Below are 24,292 nucleotides of genomic sequence, written 5' to 3'. Positions count from 1 at the left end.
ATAATGAATAATAATAATTATCGTGCATAAGCTAGTGTGTCCAAAATGTTCCCTAAATATTAACCTTCAGTTACATATTTAACAGCGTTCATTATTGTTACTCCACATGGAGAGGAGCCAGATGAGGTGGTTCGGGCATCTGCTCAGGATGCCACCCGAACGCCTCCCTAAGGAGGTGTTTAGGACACGTCCGACCGGTAGGAGGCCACGGGGAAGACCCAGGACACGTTGGGAAGACTATGTCTCCCGGCTGGCCTGGGAACGCCTCGGGATCCCCCGGGAGGAGCTGGACCAAGTGGCTGGGGAGAGGGAAGTCTGGGTTTCCCTGCTTAGGCTGCTGCCCCCGCGGCCCGACCTCGAGATAAGCGGAAGAAGATGGATGGATGGATTATTGTTGTTTTTCAAATGAACTCATGTTAGTATTTTATTTTTTAATTCACTGACTAAAATGTGTTTACATTTTAAGTAGATTTTATTTTTTCTTAAGAGCTTCTAATATTTTAGATCAGGGGTGTCTAAACTTTTTCCACCAATATTAAAAAAGAAGTATGGGGGGGGGGGGGGCTTCTTGTTTATTTTTTACAAATGCTACAAACATATATTATATATATATATTTAAATACAAAATGTTGTGTTAAAGGTGACATTGTTATTAATTATTAAATGGAACATTTCGGCTTTTTCTCATTACATAATTGCTTTGCTATTTTTCTTTTCTTTTTCTGTTATTTTATTCCCATGTAAAAATAGAATAATAATAGTACTAATAATAGTATGATTGTGTAACTGCATCATCTAGTGCAGGGGTCGGCAACCCAAAATGTTGAAAGAGCCATATTGGACCAAAAAAAACAAAAACAAATCTGTCTGGAGCCGCAAAAAATTAAAAGCCATATTACATGTGTCATGAGATATAAATGTAATTAAGAAGACTTAAAGGAAACTAAATTAGCTCAAATATAGCTACAAATTAGGCATAATGATGCAATATGTACATATAGCTAGCCTAAATAGCATGTTAGCATCGATTAGCTTGCAGTCATGCAGTGACCAAATATGTCTGATTAGCACTCCACACAAGTCAATAACATCAACAAAACTCACCTTTGTGCACTCATGTACAACGTTAAAAGTGTGGTGGACAAAATGAGACAGAAAAAGAAGTGGCATAAAACACGTCCTAGAAAGTCGGAGAAAGTTATGCATGTAAACAGACTATACGGTGAGTTCAAGGACCGCCAAAATAAGTAGGACAAAACGGCGCTCGCCAAATACTTGAATCAGTGAAGCATGTTTAATATAAACAGTGTGATTTATAACAATTACGGAGGTTTGTGTCATGTTTGTCCTCCTACAGAAACCATACTAAAACAAAAAAATTGATTTTTTTTTTCCCCTCATCTTTTTCCATTCTTCATACATTTTTGAAAAATCTCCAGAGAGCCACTAGGGCGGCGCTAAAGAGCCGCATGCGGCTCTAGAGCCGCGGGTTGCCGACCCCCGATCTAGTGAGTCCAAAAGGTTGCCTGTATGAAAACATTAACGTTCAGTTACATATTTCAGAGTGGTTATTGTTATCGTCATTTTTCAAATGAATTAATTTTATTTTTTAATGAACTAACTAAACTTTCTTTGTATTTGACGTTATTTTATTTATATTTTGAGAGCTTCTAATATTTTAGACCCAGGGCCACTTCCTGAAAAGTGAAGTATTTTGATCATTTACATGATTTTTTTAAGTGCTAAAACCAGATATTCTATATATTTAGAGACGTGTCCATGTTCTCCCAACAGTTGTAAATGTTGCTCCTCCTCTGAGGCTAGCAGGCTTACGGGTGCTGCTGTGATGTCAAGTCCAGCTGGAGCTCCTGGGGGGAACTTTTCTTACCGGTAGTTTCCCAGATGTTGTTTTTCGTGCTCCTCTCTGCAGATCTGCTTGCGGACCTGAGCCAGTCGCTCTTTCTGGGAGGAAGAATAGAAAGCACACAATAAAATGAGCTGCAATGGAGCTTGGAGGGAAGGATCACATGAAAACACGACAAGGAATTCTTGGTATGAAGACACAATTATTGTCCTGCTTTTTATGAGCGAGGTCACAAAGAAATTGATGTTTTGTTTTCTTCTTTACGTTTTTTCAGGCTCCAAACAAGCAAGAGAAGTCCAAACATGAACACATTAAAAGTCCAAACATCCATCTTCATCTGCTTATCCGAGGTTGGGTCGCGGGGGCAGCAGCCTAAGCAGGGAAGCCCAGACTTCCTTCTCCCCAGCCACTTGGTCCAGCTCCTCCCGGGGGATCCCGAGGCGTTCCCAGGCCAGCCGGGAAGTAGTAGTAGCTAGTATTGGAGCGCTCACAACGGAGATTTTACATGCAAGCTGATATCATTGGTTTGTTTTTGAATATCGGACAAATGTGTGATATCAATACTGGGGTCAGCCCTACTTCCTGGTTGAAGGACGAGGACAAGAGCTAAAATGGTCCTGTATCAGCATCTTTAACCATATTTCCCCTCCCGTGCATCACACTGATACCACATGTTGATCTTTGATCTTCTCTCTTGTGGGCATCCTGCTGACTACTATAGTTGTTTTAGGAGCCAACATGAGTAGATCAAAGTGTTGTCCCCATGCCGGTACCAAAATGCATTTCGATACTTTTCGATACTTTTCTAAATAAAGGGGACCACAAAAAAATGCCATTATTGTTTTTATTTGAACAACAAATGTTAGTGTACATGAAACATATGTTTATTATTGTCACTTAGTCCTTAATAACATACTAGACAACTTGTCTTTTAGTAGTAAGTAAACAAACAAAGACTCCTAATTAGTCTGCACTTCTGTTAAAAAGTAATAATCACTTATTCTTCTCTTCTTCGATACTCGACATTAGTTTTGGATGATACCACACATTTAGGTATGGATGTGATACCAAGTAGTTACAGGATCATACATTGGTCATATTCAAAGTCCTCATGTGTCCAGGGACGTATTTACTGACTTTATAAACATAATATACATTTAAAAAACACAAAAAAAGATTTTGTGATGTGAAAAAATATCGATGTAATCGTATTAGTATCGACTAGATACATGCCTGTACTTGGTATCATTACAGTGGATGACAGGTGTAGATCCACCCATGGCATTTGTTTACATTGTGACGGTGGTGAGCTATTGTATCCTCCTACGGTGTGTAGTGAAGCATGTTTAGCTATTCCTCGCCCTCCAGTGATTATGCTACTTGGAAGAAACTGACTTTATTTGTCGCCATGGAGACCAGGATTAGTGATTTAGAAGTAGCTAAAACACTGTGGATGGATGTTAGCCGCTAGCAAGCTAGCCATGTGTTAAAGCAGCTCTTCTTGAGGGTGTTTCAGTGTTATAACTTCACCTTTATCTTGACTTTTTACACCAAAATTCTCCCTTTTCTGTCTACACACTGTGTCTGCTTGCAAGTACTCTGTGTGTGTGCGCTGCCCAACATGCTCCTCTGCTTGCGCAACCAGCAATGTCATGACGTGACGACAACAGGGGGGGCCGATACTTTTTAGAGGCGGTATAGTACCGAATATGATTCATTAGTATCGCGGTACTGTACCGTACAAGCCTAGTAGACCGTCATGGCGGTCTCACCACTAAGCAAAGTTCTCCTGCCAGACGGTGAGCACTCTAGGGAGGTGACATCAGTGTACTTAAGTGAGGTGACATCAGTGTACTTAAGTGAGGTGACATCAGACGCACTTCAAACCTCCCAAAAAGCGACACTCTGATTGCCGCCTCATTGAAATGCAAATGTTGGCGTGTGCGAGGCGTGAAGTAGTGACAGTAGAGACCACTCTCTCACTTTAATGACCTAATAATACTACTTGTCTTGCACACACATACTAATATACATACATACATACATAAATATGTGAGTTGTACTAATATACATACATACATATATGTGAGTTGTACTAATATACATACATACATATATGTGAGTTGTACTAATATACATACATACATACATATATATGTGAGTTGTACTAATATACATACATACATATATATGTGAGTTGTATTAATATACATACATACATATATGTGAGTTGTACTAATATACATACATACATATATGTGAGTTGTACTAATATACATACATACATATATGTGAGTTGTACTAATATGTGAGTTGTACTAATATACATACATACATATATATGTGAGTTGTACTAATATACATACATACATATATGTGAGTTGTACTAATATGTGAGTTGTACTAATATACATACATACATACATATATATGTGAGTTGTACTAATATACATACATACATATATATGTGAGTTGTACTAATATACATACATACATATATATGTAAGTTGTACTAATATGCATACATACATATATATGTGAGTTGTACTAATATACATACATACATATATATGTGAGTTGTACTAATATACATACATACATATATGTGAGTTGTACTAATATACATACATACATATATGTGAGTTGTACTAATATACATACATACATACATACATACATATATGTGAGTTGTACTAATATACATACATACATATATGTGAGTTGTACTAATATACATACATACATATATATGTGAGTTGTACTAATATACATACATATATGTGAGTTGTACTAATATACATACATACATATATGTGAGTTGTACTAATATACATACATATATATGTGAGTTGTACTAATATACATACAATCATACATATATGTGAGTTGTACTAATATACATACATACATATATATGTAAGTTGTACTAATATACATACATATATATGTGAGTTGTACTAATATACATACATACATATATATGTGAGTTGTACTAATATACATACATATATATGTGAGTTGTACTAATATACATATATGTGAGTTGTACTAATATACATACATACATATATATGTAAGTTGTACTAATATACATACATACATATATATGTGAGTTGTACTAATATACATACATACATATATATGTGAGTTGTACTAATATACATACATACATATATATGTGAGTTGTACTAATATACATACATACATATATGTGAGTTGTACTAATATACATACATACATATATGTGAGTTGTACTAATATACATACATACATATATATGTAAGTTGTACTAATATACATACATACATATATATGTGAGTTGTACTAATATACATACATACATATATATGTGAGTTGAACTAATATACATACATACATATATATGTGAGTTGTACTAATATACATACATACATATATATGTGAGTTGTACTAATATACATACATACATATATGTGAGTTGTACTAATGTAATTGTGAGCCACATGGAGATGTAAAAGATGTAGAAGATGTAAAAGATGTAAAAGATGTAAAAGATGTAGAAGATGTAGAAGATGTCAAAGATGTAAAAGATGTAAAAGATGTAGAAGATGTAAAAGATGTCTAAGATGTAAAATATGTAAAAGATGTAGAAGATGTAAAAGATGTAAAAGATGTAAAAGATGTAAAAGATGTAAAAGATGTAAAAGATGTAGAAGATGTAGAAGATGTCAAAGAGGAACTGTTCCAACACCCACACTCTCCACTCAGCCTGGACAAATAAACTACTATTTTACAAGTTCAAAACAATTCCAGGAATTCCCAGAATTCCAGGTTTTCCATTGTCATATTTTCACATCTTCCTGGAAAGTTTTCAGAGTGCACATTTTTTAACCGTTTTTTCCCATTCCACCTTCAAAACATTCCTCATAGTTGGGATAACAAATGTTAATCATTTTTATTTTCGTACGAATTCACGATTTTCCCAAAATTCCAGGAATTCCGAATGACCAATTCTCAATTCAAACTGTACTTTGTCAACATTTTTCAACCGATTGGTAAACTTCCAACACAAACCCATTCATATCATCTAGGACAGTTGTACTAGTATCAATATGTGCAAAAATTCCAGATTTTCACGAAATTCCCAAATTTCCAGGAAATTCCCATTCGAATGATTCAGACCTTTCAACCATCCACACACACACTACTCTTCCGAGATCTCGAAGGCAAAACATTTTACCTTTCCCAAAATTCCCGGTTGTTCCAAAATTTCCAGGAATTTCCCCACATAGAAAATGAATGGTCCATTTTTCTAACTTGCACAATTCCCACATTTCTCAACCGATTGGAACTGTTCCAACACCCACTCTCTTCAACCTACTATTTCCCAAGTTCAAAAAAATTCCAGGACTTCCCAGAATTCCCGGTTTTCCATTGCCATATTTTCACCTCTTCCTGGAAAGTTTTCAGAGTGCACATTTTTTAACCGTTTTTGACCATTCCACCTTCAAAACATTCCTCATAGTTGGGATAACAAATGTTAATCATTTAAATTTTTGTACGAATTCACGATTTTCCCAAAATTCCAGGAATTCCGAAATACCAATTCTCAATTCAAACTGTACTTCGTCAACATTTTTGCAACCGATTGGAAAAATTCCAACACAAACCCATTCATATCATCTAGGACAGTTGTACTAGTATCAATATGTGCAAAAATTCCAGATTTTCACGAAATTCCCAAATTTCCAGGGAATTCCCATTCGAATGATTCGGACCTTTCAACCATCCACACACACACTACTCTTCCGAGATCTCGAAGGCAAAACATTTTCCCTTTCCCAAAATTCCTGGTTGTTCCAAAATTTCCAGGAATTTCCCCCCATAGAAAATGAATGGGCCATTTTTCTAACTTGCACAATTCCCACATTTCTCAACCGATTGGAAGTGTTCCAACACCCACTCTCTTCAACCTACTATTTCCCAAGTTCAAAAAAATTCCAGGACTTCCCAGAATTCCCGGTTTTCCATTGCCATATTTTCACCTCTTCCTGGAAAGTTTTCAGAGTGCACATTTTTTAACCGTTTTTGACCATTCCACCTTCAAAACATTCCTCATAGTTGGGATAACAAATGTTAATCATTTTTATTTTCGTACGAATTCACGATTTTCCCAAAATTCCAGGAATTCCGACTTACCAATTCTCAATTCAAACTGTACTTTGTCAACATTTTTCAACCGATTGGTAAACTTCCAACACCAACCCATTCATATCATCTAGGACAGTTGTGCTAGTATCAATATGTTCAAAAATTCCAGGTTTTCACGAAATTCCCAAATTTCCAGGAAATTCCCATTCGAATGATTCGGACCTTTCAACCATCCACACACACACTACTCTTCCGAGATCTCGAAGGCAAAACATTTTCCCTTTCCCAAAATTCCCGGTTGTTCCAAAATTTCCAGGAATTTCCCCCCATAGAAAATGAATGGGCCATTTTTCTAACTTGCACAATTCCCACATTTCTCAACCGATTGGAAGTGTTCCAACACCCACACTCTCCACTCAGCCTGGACAATCAAGCACTTCACTTCACATTTCACTCACGCGTCTCGGCAGTTTGCAAATTCTAGTTATTTGTGCATTTTCCAATCTTTGGATCTTTTTATCCGCACAAGCTTGAAAGGGTTTCATTTGTGGACAACTTACGAGCTCTTCCCGCCTTCGCTCCAAGGTGTGCCGCTGTCTCTCCCAGTCCGAGGACGCAGCCGAGAGCTTCTTTACAGATCCGTGGCCGTAGAGACGCCTCTGGGCCTCGGCTTTCTGCTGGGCCAGGTTGCGTTTTTTATCGCTGGCTCTACAAGCACGACAACAAATGTGAGTCAAAACAACACAACATAACACAACACATGCACTTTTCTTTTGGAGTGTTTCACAATCATTCACAACCTTTAAGACAACAACACAATATTTTTCTTTTTTTTTCTCATTCGTAAAATATGGCAAGTAAGAGGCGGCTAACAATGCAGCTAATGAGAGTACAATAAACATTAAAAAATTATCCCAGTGAGAGCAGACATTGTACAGTAAGTGATTGATTTATTATGTTTCTTGTCTCTCATGAAGTCTGCGATGACTAGTAGTGTTGTTGTTGTTGAAGGAATAGTTCACCATCAATCATTGATGGTGAACATGTGACTCAGGAGCAGTGTCAACAATCATTGATGGTGAACATGTGACTCAGGGGCAGTGTCAACAATCATTGATGGTGAACATGTGACTCAACTTGACTGGCCTGCACAGAGTCCTGACCTGAACCGGATAGAACACCTTTGGGATGAATTAGAACGGAGACTGAGAGCCAGACCTTCTCCACCAACATCAGTGCGTGACCTCACCAATTTTGGAAGAATGGTGGAAAATTGCTATAAACACACTCGGCCACCTTGTGGACAGCCTTCCCAGAAGAGTTGAAGCAAAAGGTGGAGCCACATCATATTGGCAATATACTTTGCATGAAGTTTTTTATCCCAATGCGGCCCCCAAGCCAACAAGTTTGGACTCAGACAAACGTAGTGGACTTTAGGGGTGTGCTGTGAAACCCCTCAAATAAAGCCTGAGGTTGTCTTATTGAAACAGTTGAAAAGAAAGGAGAAGATTACCTGATGTTGAGCAGTTTCAGAGCGCCCAGCAGAACTCCTCTCTTCACGTCCAAATCAATCTTCTGATCCGTCCCAAAGCTCGGCGCTCGATTGATCTGTCAATGGAGAGGAGGAGAGAAGTTTGAAAAAGAGTATTATTTCTCCACTCTTGGTCAGTGTTGCCTCTCAGCCGGGTCACAATCACCACTTGCTGTTTTCTACACGGACAAGGCCAGAAAATACAATCTATGAAAAACAGGAAAAGTCATGTTTTTTTAAACTGAGCTCCTCTCAGCAAAAAGCGGAGTAGGATTTATCATTCCTATGATTATGAACTACAGCTGGGCGATACAACGATATCAACATATATCGCGATAGACACGTCATTGATATCAATAGAAAAGTGTGTTTGATTTGATTGTTTGTTGTTGTAAAAAAGCGGGAGTATAGAAGTGAGGTCGGTTGCATGAACAAAGACACTCGCTCTCTGGTAACCTAGCAACGCAGGAAGTGATCAGTGAGAGTGACACGTTAACAGCCAATCAGGTGACAGTATCCACTATCACGTTTGCATGGAGTGAGAAGAGAAAGTCACGTTGAAGAAATTGTGGATCAAAGAGGTCCGTTTGTGTATGTTTTCAAAGGGAGCGTAGTCACACCAATGTGGTGTGTGCATGATGCAAGGCAAGACCGCTAACACCACACCACCTTAGCTCACCCTTTAGAGCACTGCTGTAACTTCCTGCCACTGAACCTGCAGAAAATTGTTCTTCTCAGGTTGCTCTCTGTTGACATTTTCACACTATTTTCTAACACTTTATGAAACATTTCTTACATATTCCTTATTTTTAAGAGATTATAGTTAAGTGTTCAATGTGATTTGACTATTTTGTTGACATTGTTGGAGTGTTTTCATGTTTGTGTTGACATTTCCTTTCAGGCCTTGATAGCTGAGGGAATCACAGGAAGTTACATTTACAATCAAATATATTTTTCTTCTGCTCCTTATTTTCCATAGGTCAAAAACAGTTTCAATAATTATCGGTATCGATCGATATAATAATAGTATTTAAATAATTACTGCATAACAACAATTCATTTCCATAATTAAATAAGAATAACAGGGCAAACTATGGAGCTGTTTGGCCACAATACCCAGCAATATGGTGGAGGAGAAAAGGTGAGGCCTTTAATCCCAGGAACACCATGCCTACCGTCAAGCATGGTGGTGGTAGTATTATGCTCTGGGCCTGTTTTGCTGCCAATGGAACTGCTGCTTTAAATGGGACAATGAAAAAGGAGGATTAGCTCCAAACTCAAGTCTTAACATTTTCTAAAAAAAATCCCACTTTTCCCAAAATGTCCACATTTTCATGGGACATCAGTGGGACATTTTTCAAAGTTGCACAATTTTTCATCCGATTCAACGCCAAAATATTCAACATTTTCAAAATGGTGTGCTCTCCTTCAAGAATTAAAAAAAAAATTCCCGGATTTCCAAGAATTCCCAGTTTTCAGGGACATTTTTCCCCCATTCAAAATGAATGGGACATTTTTCCAAGTTGCACAATTGCCACATTTTTCAACCCAATCCAACCATTCCACCTTCAACACATTCCACCATCCTGGACATTCAAACTATCATTTTTCCAAGTTCAAAAAAATCCCAGAATTTTCCAGAATTCCAGGTTTTGCAAAGCCCTATTTCCACCCTTTTTTTCTGGCGACTACTTTTTAACCGTCAAATAATTCCTCTTAATCAGGACAAAAAAACAAAGTTGTTTGTTGAACTGGAAACATTCCCACAATGGAACTGCTGCTTTAAATGGGACAATGAAAAAGGAGGATTAGCTCCAAACTCAAGTCTTAACATTTTCTAAAAAAAAAAATCCCACTTTTCCCAAAATGTCCACATTTTCATGGGACATTTTTCAAAGTTTCACAATTTTTCATCCGATTCAAACCGTTCCAACGCCAAAATATTCAACATTTTCAAAATTGTGTGCTCTCCTTCAACAATTAAAAAAAAAATTCCCGGATTTCCAAGAATTCCCAGTTTTCAGGGACATTTTTCCAAGTTACACAATTGCCACATTTTTCACCCCAATCCAACCATTCCACCTTCAACACATTCCACCATCCTGGACATTCAAACTATCATTTTTCCAAGTTCAAAAAAATCCCAGAATTTTCCAGAATTCCAGGTTTTGCAAAGCCCTATTTCCACCCTTTTTTCTGGCGACTACTTTTCAACCGTCAAATAATTCCTCTTAATCAGGACAAAAAAACAAAGTTGTTTGTTGAACTGGAAAAATTCCCACAATGGAACTGCTGCTTTAAATGGGACAATGAAAAAGGAGGAAACTCAAGTCTTAACATTTTCTAAAAAAAAAAAATCCCACTTTTCCTAAAATGTCCACATTTTCATGGGACATCAATGGGACATTTTTCAAAGTTTCACAATTTTTCATCCGATTCAACGCCAAAATATTCAACATTTTCAAAATGGTGTGCTCTCCTTCAACAATTAAAAAAAAAATTCCCGGATTTCCAAGAATTCCCAGTTTTCAGGGACATTTTTCCCCCCATTCAAAATGAATGGGACATTTTTCCAAGTTGCACAATTTCCACATTTTTCACCCCAATCCAACCATTCCACCTTCAACACATTCCACCATCCTGGACATTCAAACTATCATTTTTCCAAGTTCAAAAAAATCCCAGAATTTTCCAGAATTTTTTTTGGCGACTACTTTTCAACCATCAAATAATTCCTCTTAATCAGGACAAAAAAACAAAGTTGTTTAATGAACTGGAAAAATTCCCACAATGGAACTGCTGCTTTAAATGGGACAATGAAAAAGGAGGATTAGCTCCAAATTGTTCAGGACAAGCTAAAATCATCAGCCCGGAGGTTGGGCGCAGTTGGGTGTTCCAACAGGACGATGACCCCAAACACACCTCAAAAGTGGTAAAGGAATGGCTAAATCAGGCTAGAATGAAGGTTTTACAATGTTCTGACTTAAAGGTGTGGACAATGCTGAAGAAACAAGTCCATGTAAGTGAAGTGAAGTGAATTACATTTATATAGCGCTTTTTCTCAAGTGACTCAAAGCGCTTTACATAGTGAAACCCAATATCTAAGTTACATTCAAACCAGTGAATGTAAATAAACATTGATTGATTGATTGATGTCAGAAAAGCAACACATTTAGCTGAACTGCAGCAATTTAGTGGTCAAGCAGAAGCTTGTGGATGGCTACCAAAAGCGCCTTATTGCAGGTCAACTTGCCAAGGAAGCAAATATTAACATTGCTGTATGTATACTTTTCACCCTCACATTTTCAGTAGACCCATAATAAATTCATCAAAGAAGCAAACTTCATGAATGTTTTTAGTGAGCAACAAGTATGTGCTCCAATCACTACATCACAAACAAATAAGAGTTGTAGAAATGATTGTAAAGTCAACACAGCCATGACATCATGTTCTTTACACGTGTATGTACACTTGTGACCACCACTGTGTATGGATTTTCTTGCGAGCATCCCACACACACACAGACACACACACACACACACACACATACACACACACACACACACACGCAGACACACACGTTGGTGATTTACATGCAACATACATCTTGTGCCTGACGGAGTCTCACAGGCAGCTGATGATAAATGAGTAAATGCTGAGGTGCATATGAGCGATGTGCGGCCCTAATTTGATACTTCTTCTATCAAACAGTCATCTTGGAGGAAAATGGATGCGGATGGATGCAGACGCTCCCATACATCATTCGAATTACTCCCTAATAAAGCTCTCGGCAGGTGACTACTGCCACCTGGAGTCGGCCGGGAAAAAGGCGCTTTATCTCTGGCCCCTGCAGTTCAGTGAAAGGAGGCGAGAAGACTAACCTTCGACCTCAGCGTCTTCTCACTTTACAGGAGGACAATAAGTGTGTGTGTGTGTGTGTGTGTGTGTGTGTGTGTGTGTGTGTGTGTGTGTGTGTGTGTGTGTGTGTGTGTGTGTGTGTGTGTGTGTGTGTGTGTTTAAGAAATTGAAATGCACCCCCTTTGGCCAAAATGTTTTTTTTTTTTTTTAAATAAATAAAATATTTACTGTATATAAAACCATACTGTAATAACTTGAAGTAAGTAATTAAGATTAAAAAAACAATTACCAACAAAAAATACAAAAGTACAACAAATAACTAAAAGCAGTCTTTTTCTCACTGTGTCCACTTTATTCTTATAATTGGGAAAAATGTCTCATATTATTTCTGTTTATGTAATATTGCAATATTTTCTCCGAAATGTATTACGTTTTCATGTAAAATTGTTACTTTTTTATGTAAAAGTATTACTTTTTAATGCAAAACGGTGACATTTGTCATATAAAATTCTGACTTTTATCACAATATTGCCCATTTTTTTGTTGTTCTTGGAAAACAGTGACATTTTTGGAGTAAAATTCAAATTATTGTTATTATAATATTGCCAAAATTTTTAAGTTTTCTTAAAAAATTGTGAATTTTGTTGAGTAAAATTACGCCTCTTTTCACAAAATTGCCTAAATTTTAAGCTTTTCTTGTAAAATCGCGACTGTTGTTGCGTAAAATTCCAACTTTTATCATAATATTGCACAAATGTTCACTTTTTCTTGTAAAATGTTGACTTGCGTTGAGTAAAATTACGACTTTTATCATAATACTGCCAACATTCTAAGTTTTCTTGTGAAATTGTGACCTTTTTCTTGTGAAATTCCAACTCTTTTTTCACAACAAGCTTTTTTATATTTGCATAGTATGTATATATTATTAATGTTGACAATACAAATCTTTATATGTCTAGAAAGGCTGGTGACGAAGGTAACACATACAAGAATGTGTGTGTGTGTGTGTGTGTGTGTATGTGTGTGTGTGTGTGTGTGTGTGTGTGTGTGTGTTTAAGAAATTGAAATGCACCCTCTTTGGCCAAAATGTTTTTTTTTTTTTAAATAAATAAAATATTTACTGTATATAAAAACATACTGTAATAACTTGAAGTAAGTAATTTAGATTAAAAAACAATTACCAACAAAAAATACAAAAGTACAACAAATAACTAAAAGCAGTCTTTTTCTCACTGTGTCCACTTTATTCTTATAATTGGGAAAAATGTCTCATATTATTTCTGTTTATGTAATATTGCAATATTTTCTCCGAAATGTATTACGTTTTCATGTCAAATTGTTACTTTTTTATGTAAAAGTATTACTTTTTAATGCAAAATGGTGACATTTGTCATATAAAATTCTGACTTTTATCACAAAATTGCCCTTTTTTTTTTGTTCTTGGAAAACAGTGACATTTTTGGAGTAAAATTCAAATTATCGTTATTATAATATTGCCAAAATGTTTAAGTTTTCTTAAAAAATTGTGAATTTTGTTGAGTAAAATTACGCCTCTTTTCACAAAATTGCCTAAATTTTAAGCTTTTCTCGTAAAATCGCGACTGTTATTGCGTAAAATTCCAACTTTTATCATAATATTGCACAAATGTTCACTTTTTCTTGTAAAATGTTGACTTGCGTTGAGTAAAATTACAACTTTTATCATAATACTGCCAACATTCTAAGTTTTCCTTGTGAAATTGTGACCTTTTTCTTGTGAAATTCCAACTCTTTTTTCACAACAAGCTTTTTTATATTTGCATAGTATGTATATATTATTAATGTTGACAATACAAATCTTTATATGTCTAGAAAGGCTGGTGACGAAGGTAACACATACAAGAATGTGTGTGTGTGTGTGTGTGTGTGTGTGTGTGTGTGTGTGTGTGTGTGTGTGTGTGTGTGTGTGTGTGTGTGTGTGTGTGTGTGTGTGTGTGTGTGTGTGTGTGTGTGTGTGTGTGTGTGTGTGTGTGTGTGTGTGTGTGTGTGTGTGTGTGTGTTTAAGAAATTGAAATGCACCCTCTTTGGCCAAAATGTATTTTTTTTTTAAAATAAATAAAATATTTACTGTATATAAAAACATACTGTAATAACTTGAAGTAATTAAGATTAAAAAAACAATTACCAACAAAAAATACAAAAGTACAACAAATAACTAAAAGCAGTCTTTTTCTCACTGTGTCCACTTTATTCTTATAATTGGGAAAAATGTCTCATATTATTTCTGTTTATGTAATATTGCAATATTTTCTCCGAAATGTATTACGTTTTCATGTCAAATTGTTACTTTTTTATGTAAAAGTATTACTTTTTAATGCAAAACGGTGACATTTGTCATATAAAATTCTGACTTTTATCACAATATTGCCCTTTTTTTTGTTGTTCTTGGAAAACAGTGACATTTTTGGAGTAAAATTCAAATTATTATTATTATAATATTGCCCAAATTTTTAAGTTTTCTTAAAAAATTGTGACTTTTGTTGAGTAAAATTACGCCTCTTTTCACAAAATTGCCTAAATTTTAAGCTTTTCTCGTAAAATTGCGACTGTTATTGCGTAAAATTCCAACTTTTATCATAATATTGCACAAATGTTCACTTTTTCTTGTAATTTGTTGACTTGCGTTGCGTAAAATGACGACTTTTATCATAATACTGCCAACAACAAGTTTTTCTTGTGAAATTCCAACTCTTTTTTCACAACAAGCTTTTTTATATTTGCATAGTATGTACATATTATTAATGTTGACAATACAAATCTTTATATGTCTAGAAAGGCTGGTGACGAAGGTAACACATACAAGAATGTGTGTGTGTGTGTGTGTGTGTGTGTGTGTGTGTGTGTGTGTGTGTGTGTGTGTGTGTGTGTGTGTGTGTGTGTGTGTGTGTGTGTGTGTGTGTGTGTGTGTGTGTGTGTGTGTGTGTGTGTGTGTGTGTGTGTGTGTGTGAGCGAGCATCGGTTTACACTGGCTTTTGCAGGTCGGTCCCCACAAAACACCAAGTGCACTCAAACAGGGGAGGAGGTCTCTGAGGGGTAAAGTAAACTAATCTTGAGGCGATCGGCGACAGCGTGCTTGTCAGGTTCAAACACTGATGACATCTATTAAACAGGCAAGAAGCAAGGAATTGAACAGAGACAGAATTCAATTTAGCTCATTGAGGAGAAACGTCAGGGCTGTACTCTTTGTGCAGTCTTCCACCACGCTCTGACGAAAGATCGTACGCCTCCTCTTTTATTTGGACTTTCCCTGATTACATGGCAACAGCTGTTTCTAAGGGGACAAGGGTCGTAAACAGCCTCTGCTTTTGGTCACAAAACAGTTCAAAGAAAAGGTGCCCGGAGGGGGGGGTCAGGTCCTGCTTCCTCTCCACTTTGTAGATCTCGGGCCAAGACAAAATCTTCCTGTGGATTACAATACATCAAAGAAACCGACACCTTCATGTCGCTTCCCATCCTACACAGTGGAGTTTTACAAGGTAGGATCAAAGACAGCTTTTGTCTGCTCGCCGGGAACTCATTGAAACGCAAAGTTTTGTGATAACTTAGACACAATTATTCTGACAGTGCTAAACAAAACCAAAAAAAAGAGGAACGTTGCAGGAAGGGGAGGGGCTTGAGGTGTGGTCATGCCAATTCACGCTCCACCTAAACCGGGGGGTGCCAGGCGATGTCTACTTGTCTTACGGACGCCACCAGGAACTTTCATCCATGACCACTTCCTGTGTTTATGACGATGTCATTGTTTGACCTTGAGAGAAGGGGCTGTGTCCTCACCGCTAGCAATGTGGTGAATTTATTGTTATTTGATTGGTTTTAGAGTGAAACTTATGGAAAACAAATGATCCCATGGTTTTATTTTCTTCAATGCAAAATAAATAACTTCCCTTCAGTTTGAGGACGGCAGGATTACCCACGGTTGTGTCAAGAAGTGGTCTGCATCACCACCTGATTAGTACTCACTACACCATGCATTCAAGCAGATGTATCACACTTTTTGATTAGTCACGATTAATGGAAGTAAATGACCCGCTGGTGTAATTTACATTAACTTTAAGAAAAGACCTGAATATTTTGGTAGAAAACTTTTTTTTTGCCATAAAAAAATAATAGTTTTGACTTAATTGCACGTCATTAACTAAGAGTTAGCGATCTCCAGTTTATGATGACTAACTTTTGTGTATTGTTTTATCTTTCGGGGGACATCAGGTGGCTCTGAACGAAGCTTTATGTTAATTGTGTACTTATTAGACTGTTGTACTTCTATATTTGAAAATATTCTGGAAAAATTAAATATAAATCTACCGTAAATTCCGGACTATAAGCCGCTTCTTTTTTCCTAAAGCGGCTAATTTATGGATTTTTTGTGTTTCGCTAATGTTTGGTGTTCAATAGTTTGCGTTAAACCCAAGCAGAGACACTGAAAAGGTGTTATTGTTTGTGCTTTGGTGCCATCTTGTGGACAAGTTTGCTCACTGCAGATATTGCAGGTTGAAAATGTACTACTTCCTGTTTTGATGCCGTGAATCGGAAAATAAGCGTCCATAGCGTTTCTACTCGTATGGATTCTTCATTCATCACTCCAAGCAACTCGTAGAAGTTTTACAATATAACTAAAACTATTCATACTAAAGCCTGTGATGTGTGTTTTCATGCATAGTTCTACATGCTATCGTAACGTACTCAAGCATTAGTTAATATACCAACACGTCTACAAGTGCCTGTGTTAGTATTATTAACTTATAATGACATTCTTTTTGTACTGTTTCACTTTCACAAATTCCTCTGTCAATTCACCAAAACGTCAGCGTGGAGTTACTGTGTCTTTTAAGCTAATTGGAGAGCTAGCTTGCGCAGCGAGTGGCTCCATGACCAAGACTTCTGTTTTGTTTGATCATCCATTTTACTGCCTTGTTACAGACACCGTTTGGAAACAATTAAGATATGTAAATAAAGTTTTACAAAAAAATGATGTGTAAATAACTCATTTCACAAAATATATATCTGACACTTATAGTCCAGTGCGACTTATATATGGAAACGTTTTTTTCTTCTAAAATGTAGTGGGTGTGGCTTGTATACTGGTGCACTCTTTAGTCCGGAAAATACAGTCATTAATATTGGAAAATTGTATTTATATTAGCGAATCGTTTTTAACTGAAGAAAATTATGTTTTACCTGCAAATTGTTTTGTTAATTGAAGAAATTGTATTTATTTAAAAAAATTTTGCGAATCGCTTTATCAATTGAACATTTTTTATATATATTTGCCAATCAATCAAAAAAAAAATTGACAAGTACAAAAACTATTTTCTTCAATTAAAAAATCAAATAGGACTATAAAAAAAGAAAAAAATGCAAACAAAAAAAATGCATCTAAAATAATGATTCACAAGTAAAAAAAAAACATTTTCTGCAAGTAAACAAACGATTCACAAGTATGAAAACCATTTTTTGTAATTAATACAAAAATTTGCAAGTAAAATTTAAAAAAATATTCAATTCAAAAAACAATTCACAAGTAAAAAAAGATTCGCAAATATATAAACAATCTTCTTCAATTAAAAACGGCCAACGATTCGTAAGTTAAAAAAATAATTTTCTTCAATTATAAAAAAAAAAAAAAAGATTTGCAAATGCAAAAAATGTCCTGCAATTGAAAGAATGATTCGCAGGTAAAAAAATAAAATAATTCTGCAAGTAAAAAAAAAAACTTGCAACTAAAAAAAAAGTAAACTTTTGTTCAATTAAAAGAACGATACAGGGGTATTAAAAAATGTCTGCAAGCAAAAAAAACAATCCGCAAATATAAGAACAAATGAATCTAAAAAAATGTGCAGGTAAAATAAAGAAATATTTCCTTCAATTAAAAAAAAATGTGCAAGTCCATTTTCTGCAAGTAAACAAACGATTCACAAATATGACAACAATTTTTTGTAATTAATACAAAAATTTGCAAGTAAAATTTAAAAAAATATTCAATTCAAAAAACAATTCACAAGTATCAAAAGCTTTTTGCAAGCAAAAAAAAAGATTCGCAAATATATAAACAATCTTCTTCAATTAAAAACGGCCAACGATTCGTAAGTTAAAAAAATAATTTTCTTCAATTATAAAAAAAAAAAAAAGTTTTGCTAATGCAAAAAATGTCCTGCAATTGAAAGAATGATTCGCAGGTAAAAAAATAAAATAATTCTGCAAGTAAAAAAAAATACTTGCAACTAAAAAAAAAGTAAAATTTTCTTCAATTAAAAGAACGAAAAATGTCTGCAAGCAAAAAAAACAATCCGCAAATATAAGAACAAATTAATCTAAAAAAAATGTGCAGGTAAAATAAAGAAATATTTCCTTCAATTAAAAAAAAATTTGCAAGTCCATTTTCTGCAAGTAAACAAACGATTGACAAATATGAAAACAATTTTCTATGATTAAAAAAAATGTAAATATATTTGCGAATCGTTGAGTGAGTGAACACATTTCTGTGTTTTGGGTGTAATTTGACTGCATATATTTGCATGTTCATCTTGACAAAGCAAGCCTCTTCTCAAATGATTCAAGGTTGGAAGTCTACTTTTGCCCGCGTGGAGGAAGTGAGAAGAAGACGTGTTCCTTTTCAATCGGCAGCCTGACAGAAAAAGGCAGCAATGCCCAGGAAAGGACTCATTTCATTTGACAGCTTCTTCTATTTGATAGCACGGAGCTTCCAGGTACACACCTGGCTTTGACTTTGCACATGTTGGACTTCCACTTCCTGCCAGCGAGTGTGCGTGTCCCACAACACGCGCTGACAACCGACGGCGTGAGAGAGGACGACGGTGTCGGGTCAGGTAGCAAGCGGGCGTAGGCGAGGGTAATTCACAATGACACCCGCTGTGAAAGCTGAGCCGTCACGTTCTAAACAAACCCAAGAGGACCCGATTGGCTTTCGGGAATCGAGACACGACTTGTAACGTTTGGGCAGGACAGGAACTTGAAGTGTAAAAAATAGTGACATGGTTTGAAATAGATGTATCTTATTTTACGGAATATAAAGCGCACACTAAATTTGAGAAAAAATAAATAAAAACTTCATATATTAGCCAAACCGGACTAAAAGTCCCAGATATATACGTTGTGAAATGAGTTATTTACACAGAAATATTCTGTAAATGTTTATTTACATACCTTCATTGTTTCCAAATGAAGCAATGTAGTATCTGTTAGTCTACAAAATAACATGTTTTCCCATTTGGAAGAAGATTACTGTATTTTCCAGACTATAAAGTGCACTTACTAAATCTTAGAAAAATAATAAAAAAGTCCATATACACTACCGTTCAAAAGTTTGGTGTCACATGTAAATGTCCTTATTTTTGAAGGAAAAGCACTGTACTTTTCAATGAAGATAACTTTAAACTAGTCTTAACTTGAAAGAAATACACTCTATACATTGCTAATGTGGTAAATGACTATTCTAGCTGCAAACGTCTGGTTTTTTGGTGCAATATCTACATAGGTGTATAGAGGCCCATTTCCAGCAACTATCACTCCAGTGTTCTAATGGTACAATGTGTTTGCTCATTGGCTCAGAAGGCTAATTGATGATTAGAAAACCCTTGTGCAATCATGTTCACACATCTGAAAACACTTTAGCTCCTTACAGAAGCTACAAAACTGACCTTCCTTTGAGCAGATTGAGTTTCTGGAGCATCACACTTGTGGGCTCAATTAAACGCTCAAAATGGCCAGAAAAAGAAACTTTCATCTGAAACTCGACAGTCTATTCTTGTTCTGAGAAATGAAGGCTATTCCACTAAATTGTTTGGGTGACCCCAAACTTTTGAACGGTAGAGTATTAGCCGCACCGTACTATAAATCACAGATATATACGTTGTGAAATGAGTTATTTACACAGAAATATTCTGTAAATGTTTATTTACATACCTTCATTGTTTCCAAATGAAACAATGTAGTATCTGTTAGTCTACAAAATAACATGTTTTCCCATTTGGTGGAAGATTACTGTATTTTCCAGACTACAAAGCGCACCGGTCTATAGGCCGCACTTACTAAATCTTAGAAAAATAATAAAAAAGTCCATATTTTAGCCACACCGGACTATAAGCCGCAGATATATACGTTGTGAAATGAGTTATTTACACAGAAATATTCTGTAAATGTTTTTTTACATACCTACATTATTTCCAAATGAAAAAATGTAGTATCATTTAGTCTACAAAATAACATGTTTTCCCATTTGGTGGAAGATTACCGCATTTTCCAGACTAAAAAGCACACCGGTCTATAAGCCACACACACAAAATTTCAGAAAAATAAATACAAATTCCATATATTAGCCGCACCAACTATAAGCCCCAGATATATACGTTGTGAAATTAGTAATTTACACAGAAATATTCTGTAAATGTTTATTTACATACCTTCATTATTTCCAAATGAAACAATGTGGTATCTGTTAGTCTACAAAATAACATGTTTTCCAATTTGGTGGAAGATTACTGTATTTTCCAGACTACAAAGCGCACCCGTCTATAAACCGCACACACAAAATTTGAGAAAAATAAAAAAAAATTCCACATATTAGCCGCATCGAACTATAAGCCGCAGATATATACGTTGTGAAATGAGTTATTTACACACAAATATTCTGTAAATGTTTATTTACATACCTTTATTGTTTCCAAAAGGTGTCTGTAACTGGGCAATAAAACGGCTGATCAAACAAAACAAAAGATAGATAGATAGATACTTTGTTTATCCCCGGGGGGGAAATTCGGGTTTTCAGCACAATTCTGTTGAAGATTAAACAAGCATTAAAACAGGGAGAAAAAACAGGAAGGCTGACGAGGCTGACGATTACGGCGGCCCTTAAAAGGTGGAGAAAGGTGGTTGAAGGGGAAGATGAGTAAAAAAAAAAAAAAAAAGTCCATCTCAGACTGGGCTCTTGGGGAGGCGCGGTCCAGACCGAGGCCAAGAAAAGAAACTTGATATTTGTAAGCACACATACACATGTTACACAACAGGAGGGGGGTGAGGGGCTACGGTGGCAGGGTGCTGCTATAATGCCAAATATCGGCCTGGTCGATCCCTACGAGTAGAAACGCTATGGGCGGCTAGAAGACGGATTGGCAATTGTACTTCCGGTTGAAATCTCAGTCTGAACAGAAGGGCAATGCAGCACCTGCACTGAGAAAAGCTGACCAAAAGATGGCACCATAGCACAAACAGTAACACACCTGTTCAGTGTTTATGCGTGGTTTTTTTAAAACATTATTTACATGACGGCCGTCAGCGAAGAAAAATCCATAAATTAACCGCAGCGTTTTATAAGCCGCGGGATTCAAAGCGTAGGGGGAAAAAAAAGTAGCGGCTTATAGTCTGGTAATTTAGGGTAATTAACCTGAAACTGTAGCAAAGTCATCTCTTTGTGTATGAAACTCACGCTCAGGGCCTTGCAGGGAGGCCGTCCTCCAGCGTGTTGAAAAACAAAGTGCAGCGACAGGCGACACAAGCAAGGAAGTTCTTTTCAGAGCTGACAGCCGGAGCACCACACTCGTCCCCTGACTAATCATTTGGCTGCTGCTGTCAATGTTGCATGAAAGAGGAAGTAGACACTTTGTGTGCGTGTGTGTGTGTGTGTGTGTGTGTGTGTGTGTTTGTGTGTGTGTGTGTGTGTGTGTGTGTGTGTGTGTGTGTGTGTGTGTGTGTGTGTGTGTGTGTGTGTGTGTGTGTGTGTGTGTGTGTGTGTGTGTGTGTGTGGTGTGTGTGTGTGTGAGGGATGTTAATTGATGAACATTATAGAGAGCTGCTAGTCGCACAGGGCGGATCATTACTGCTGGAGTGAAACAACTGCCGTGTAGCATGTCACACACACACACACACACACACACACACACACACACACACACACACACACACACACACACACACACACACACACACACACACACTCTGTCGCAATGTAACAGCAGTCAAATGGAGCACCACCGCTCTTGTAAATCCTTTGTCAAATTACAGCACTAATCCGTCAGGTCAGGAAACGATCCTTCATTATATCCTCTTCTATTTGGCAAAGCAAAATATTTTATATATATATATATATATATATATATATATATATATATATATATATATATATATATATATATATATATATAGTATATATATATATATATATATATATATATATATATATATATATATATATATATATATATATATATATAAGGGGTGTAACGATACACAAAAATTTCGGTTCGGTACATACCTCGGTTTAGAGGTCACGGTTCCGTTCATTTTCGGTACAGTAAGAAAACAACAAAATATACATTTTTTTGGTTATTTATTTACCAAATGTGTAAACAATGGCTTTATCCTTTTAACATTGGGAACACTATAATAATTCTGCCCATGTTAATCAACATTAAAGGCCTACTGAAACCTACTACTAGCGACCACGCAGTCTGATAGTTTATATATCAATGATGAAATCTTAACATTGCAACACATGCCAATACGGCCGGGTTAACTTATAAAGTGACTTTTAAAACTTCCCGGGAAATATCCGGCTGAAACATCGCGGTATGATGACGTATGCGTGTGACGAAGTCCGAGTAACGGAAGTTATGGTACCCCGTAGAATCCTATACAAAAAGCTCTGTTTTCATTTCATAATTCCACAGTATTCTGGACATCTTTTGCAATTTGTTTAATGAACAATGAAGGCTGCAAAGAAGACAGTTGTAGGTGGGATCAGTGTATTAGCAGCGGACTACAGCAACACAACCAGGAGGACTTTGTAGGAGGACTTTGTAGGAGCGCTAGCCGCGCTAGCCGCCGACTTCACCTTGACTTCCTACGTCTCCGGGCCGCCAAACGCATCGGGTGAAGTCCTTCGTCCTTCTGCCGATCGCTGGAACGCAGGTGAGCACGGGTGTTGATGAGTAGATGAGGGCTGGCTGGCGTAGGTGGAGAGCTAATGTTTTTAGCATAGCTCTGTGCAGTCCGGTTGCTAAGTTAGCTTCAATGGCGTCGTTAGCACAGCATTGTTAACCTTCGCCAGCCTGGAAAGCATTAACCGTGTATTTACATGTCCACGGTTTAATAGTATTGTTGATTTTCTATCTATCCTTCCAGTCAGGGCTTTATTTCTTTTGTTTCTATATGCAGTTAAAGCACGATGCTATCACGTTAGCTCGTAGCTTAAGCATTTCGCCGATGTATTGTCGTGGAGATAAAAGGCACTGAATGTCCATTTGGCGTTCTCGACTCTCATTTTCAAGAGGATATAGTATCCCAGGTGGTTTAACATACAAATCTGTGATCCACAATAAAAAAAGGAGAGTGTGGAATCCAATGAGCCAGCTTGTACCTAAGTTACGGTCAGAGCGAAAAAAGATACGTCCATCGCTGTCTCTCAAGTCCTTCACTGTAACGTTCCTCATCTACGAATCTTTCATCCTGGCTCAAATTAATGGGGTAATCATCACTTTCTCGGTCCGAATCTCTCTCGCTCCATTGTAAACAACGGGGAATTGTGAGGAATACTAGCTCCTGTGACGTCACGCTACTTCCGCTACAGGCAAGGCTTTTTTTTATCAGCGAGCAAAAGTTGCCAACTTTATCGTCGATTTTCTCTACTAAATCCTTTCAGCAAAAATATGGCAATATCGCGAAATGATCAAGTATGACACATAGAATGGATCTGCTATTCCCGTTTAAATAAAAAAAAAATCATTTCAGTAGGCCTTTAAAATGTTGGCAATATTGTAACAATAATCGGAATTTTACTTGGCAAAAGGATGACAAAAGTCATCATGTTACTCCAAAAATGTCACTATTTTACAAGAACAACAAAAAAATTGGCAATATTG

The 24,292-nt window shown here is 36.5% G+C and overlaps 1 protein-coding gene across 2 annotated transcripts in view; it reads right to left on the bottom strand.

Annotated features, from left to right (window-relative positions):
* ttll7 (tubulin tyrosine ligase-like family, member 7) overlaps positions 1–24,292 on the bottom strand; it is a 181,146-nt gene that overhangs the window by 92,250 nt on the left and 64,604 nt on the right. For both annotated transcript variants that reach the window (XM_062028630.1, XM_062028631.1), the window contains exons 10-12: positions 8,508–8,602; positions 7,555–7,702; positions 1,889–1,962 (exon numbers count right to left, since the gene is read on the bottom strand). In XM_062028630.1, the coding sequence (XP_061884614.1) occupies positions 1,889–1,962; positions 7,555–7,702; positions 8,508–8,602 (317 nt within the window). The remainder of the gene's footprint in view (positions 1–1,888; positions 1,963–7,554; positions 7,703–8,507; positions 8,603–24,292) is intronic.

Source organism: Entelurus aequoreus, linkage group LG19, assembly GCF_033978785.1.
Source record: "Entelurus aequoreus isolate RoL-2023_Sb linkage group LG19, RoL_Eaeq_v1.1, whole genome shotgun sequence".
Lineage (NCBI taxonomy): Eukaryota > Metazoa > Chordata > Actinopteri > Syngnathiformes > Syngnathidae > Entelurus > Entelurus aequoreus.
This window is presented reverse-complemented; position numbering and strand designations above follow the sequence as displayed.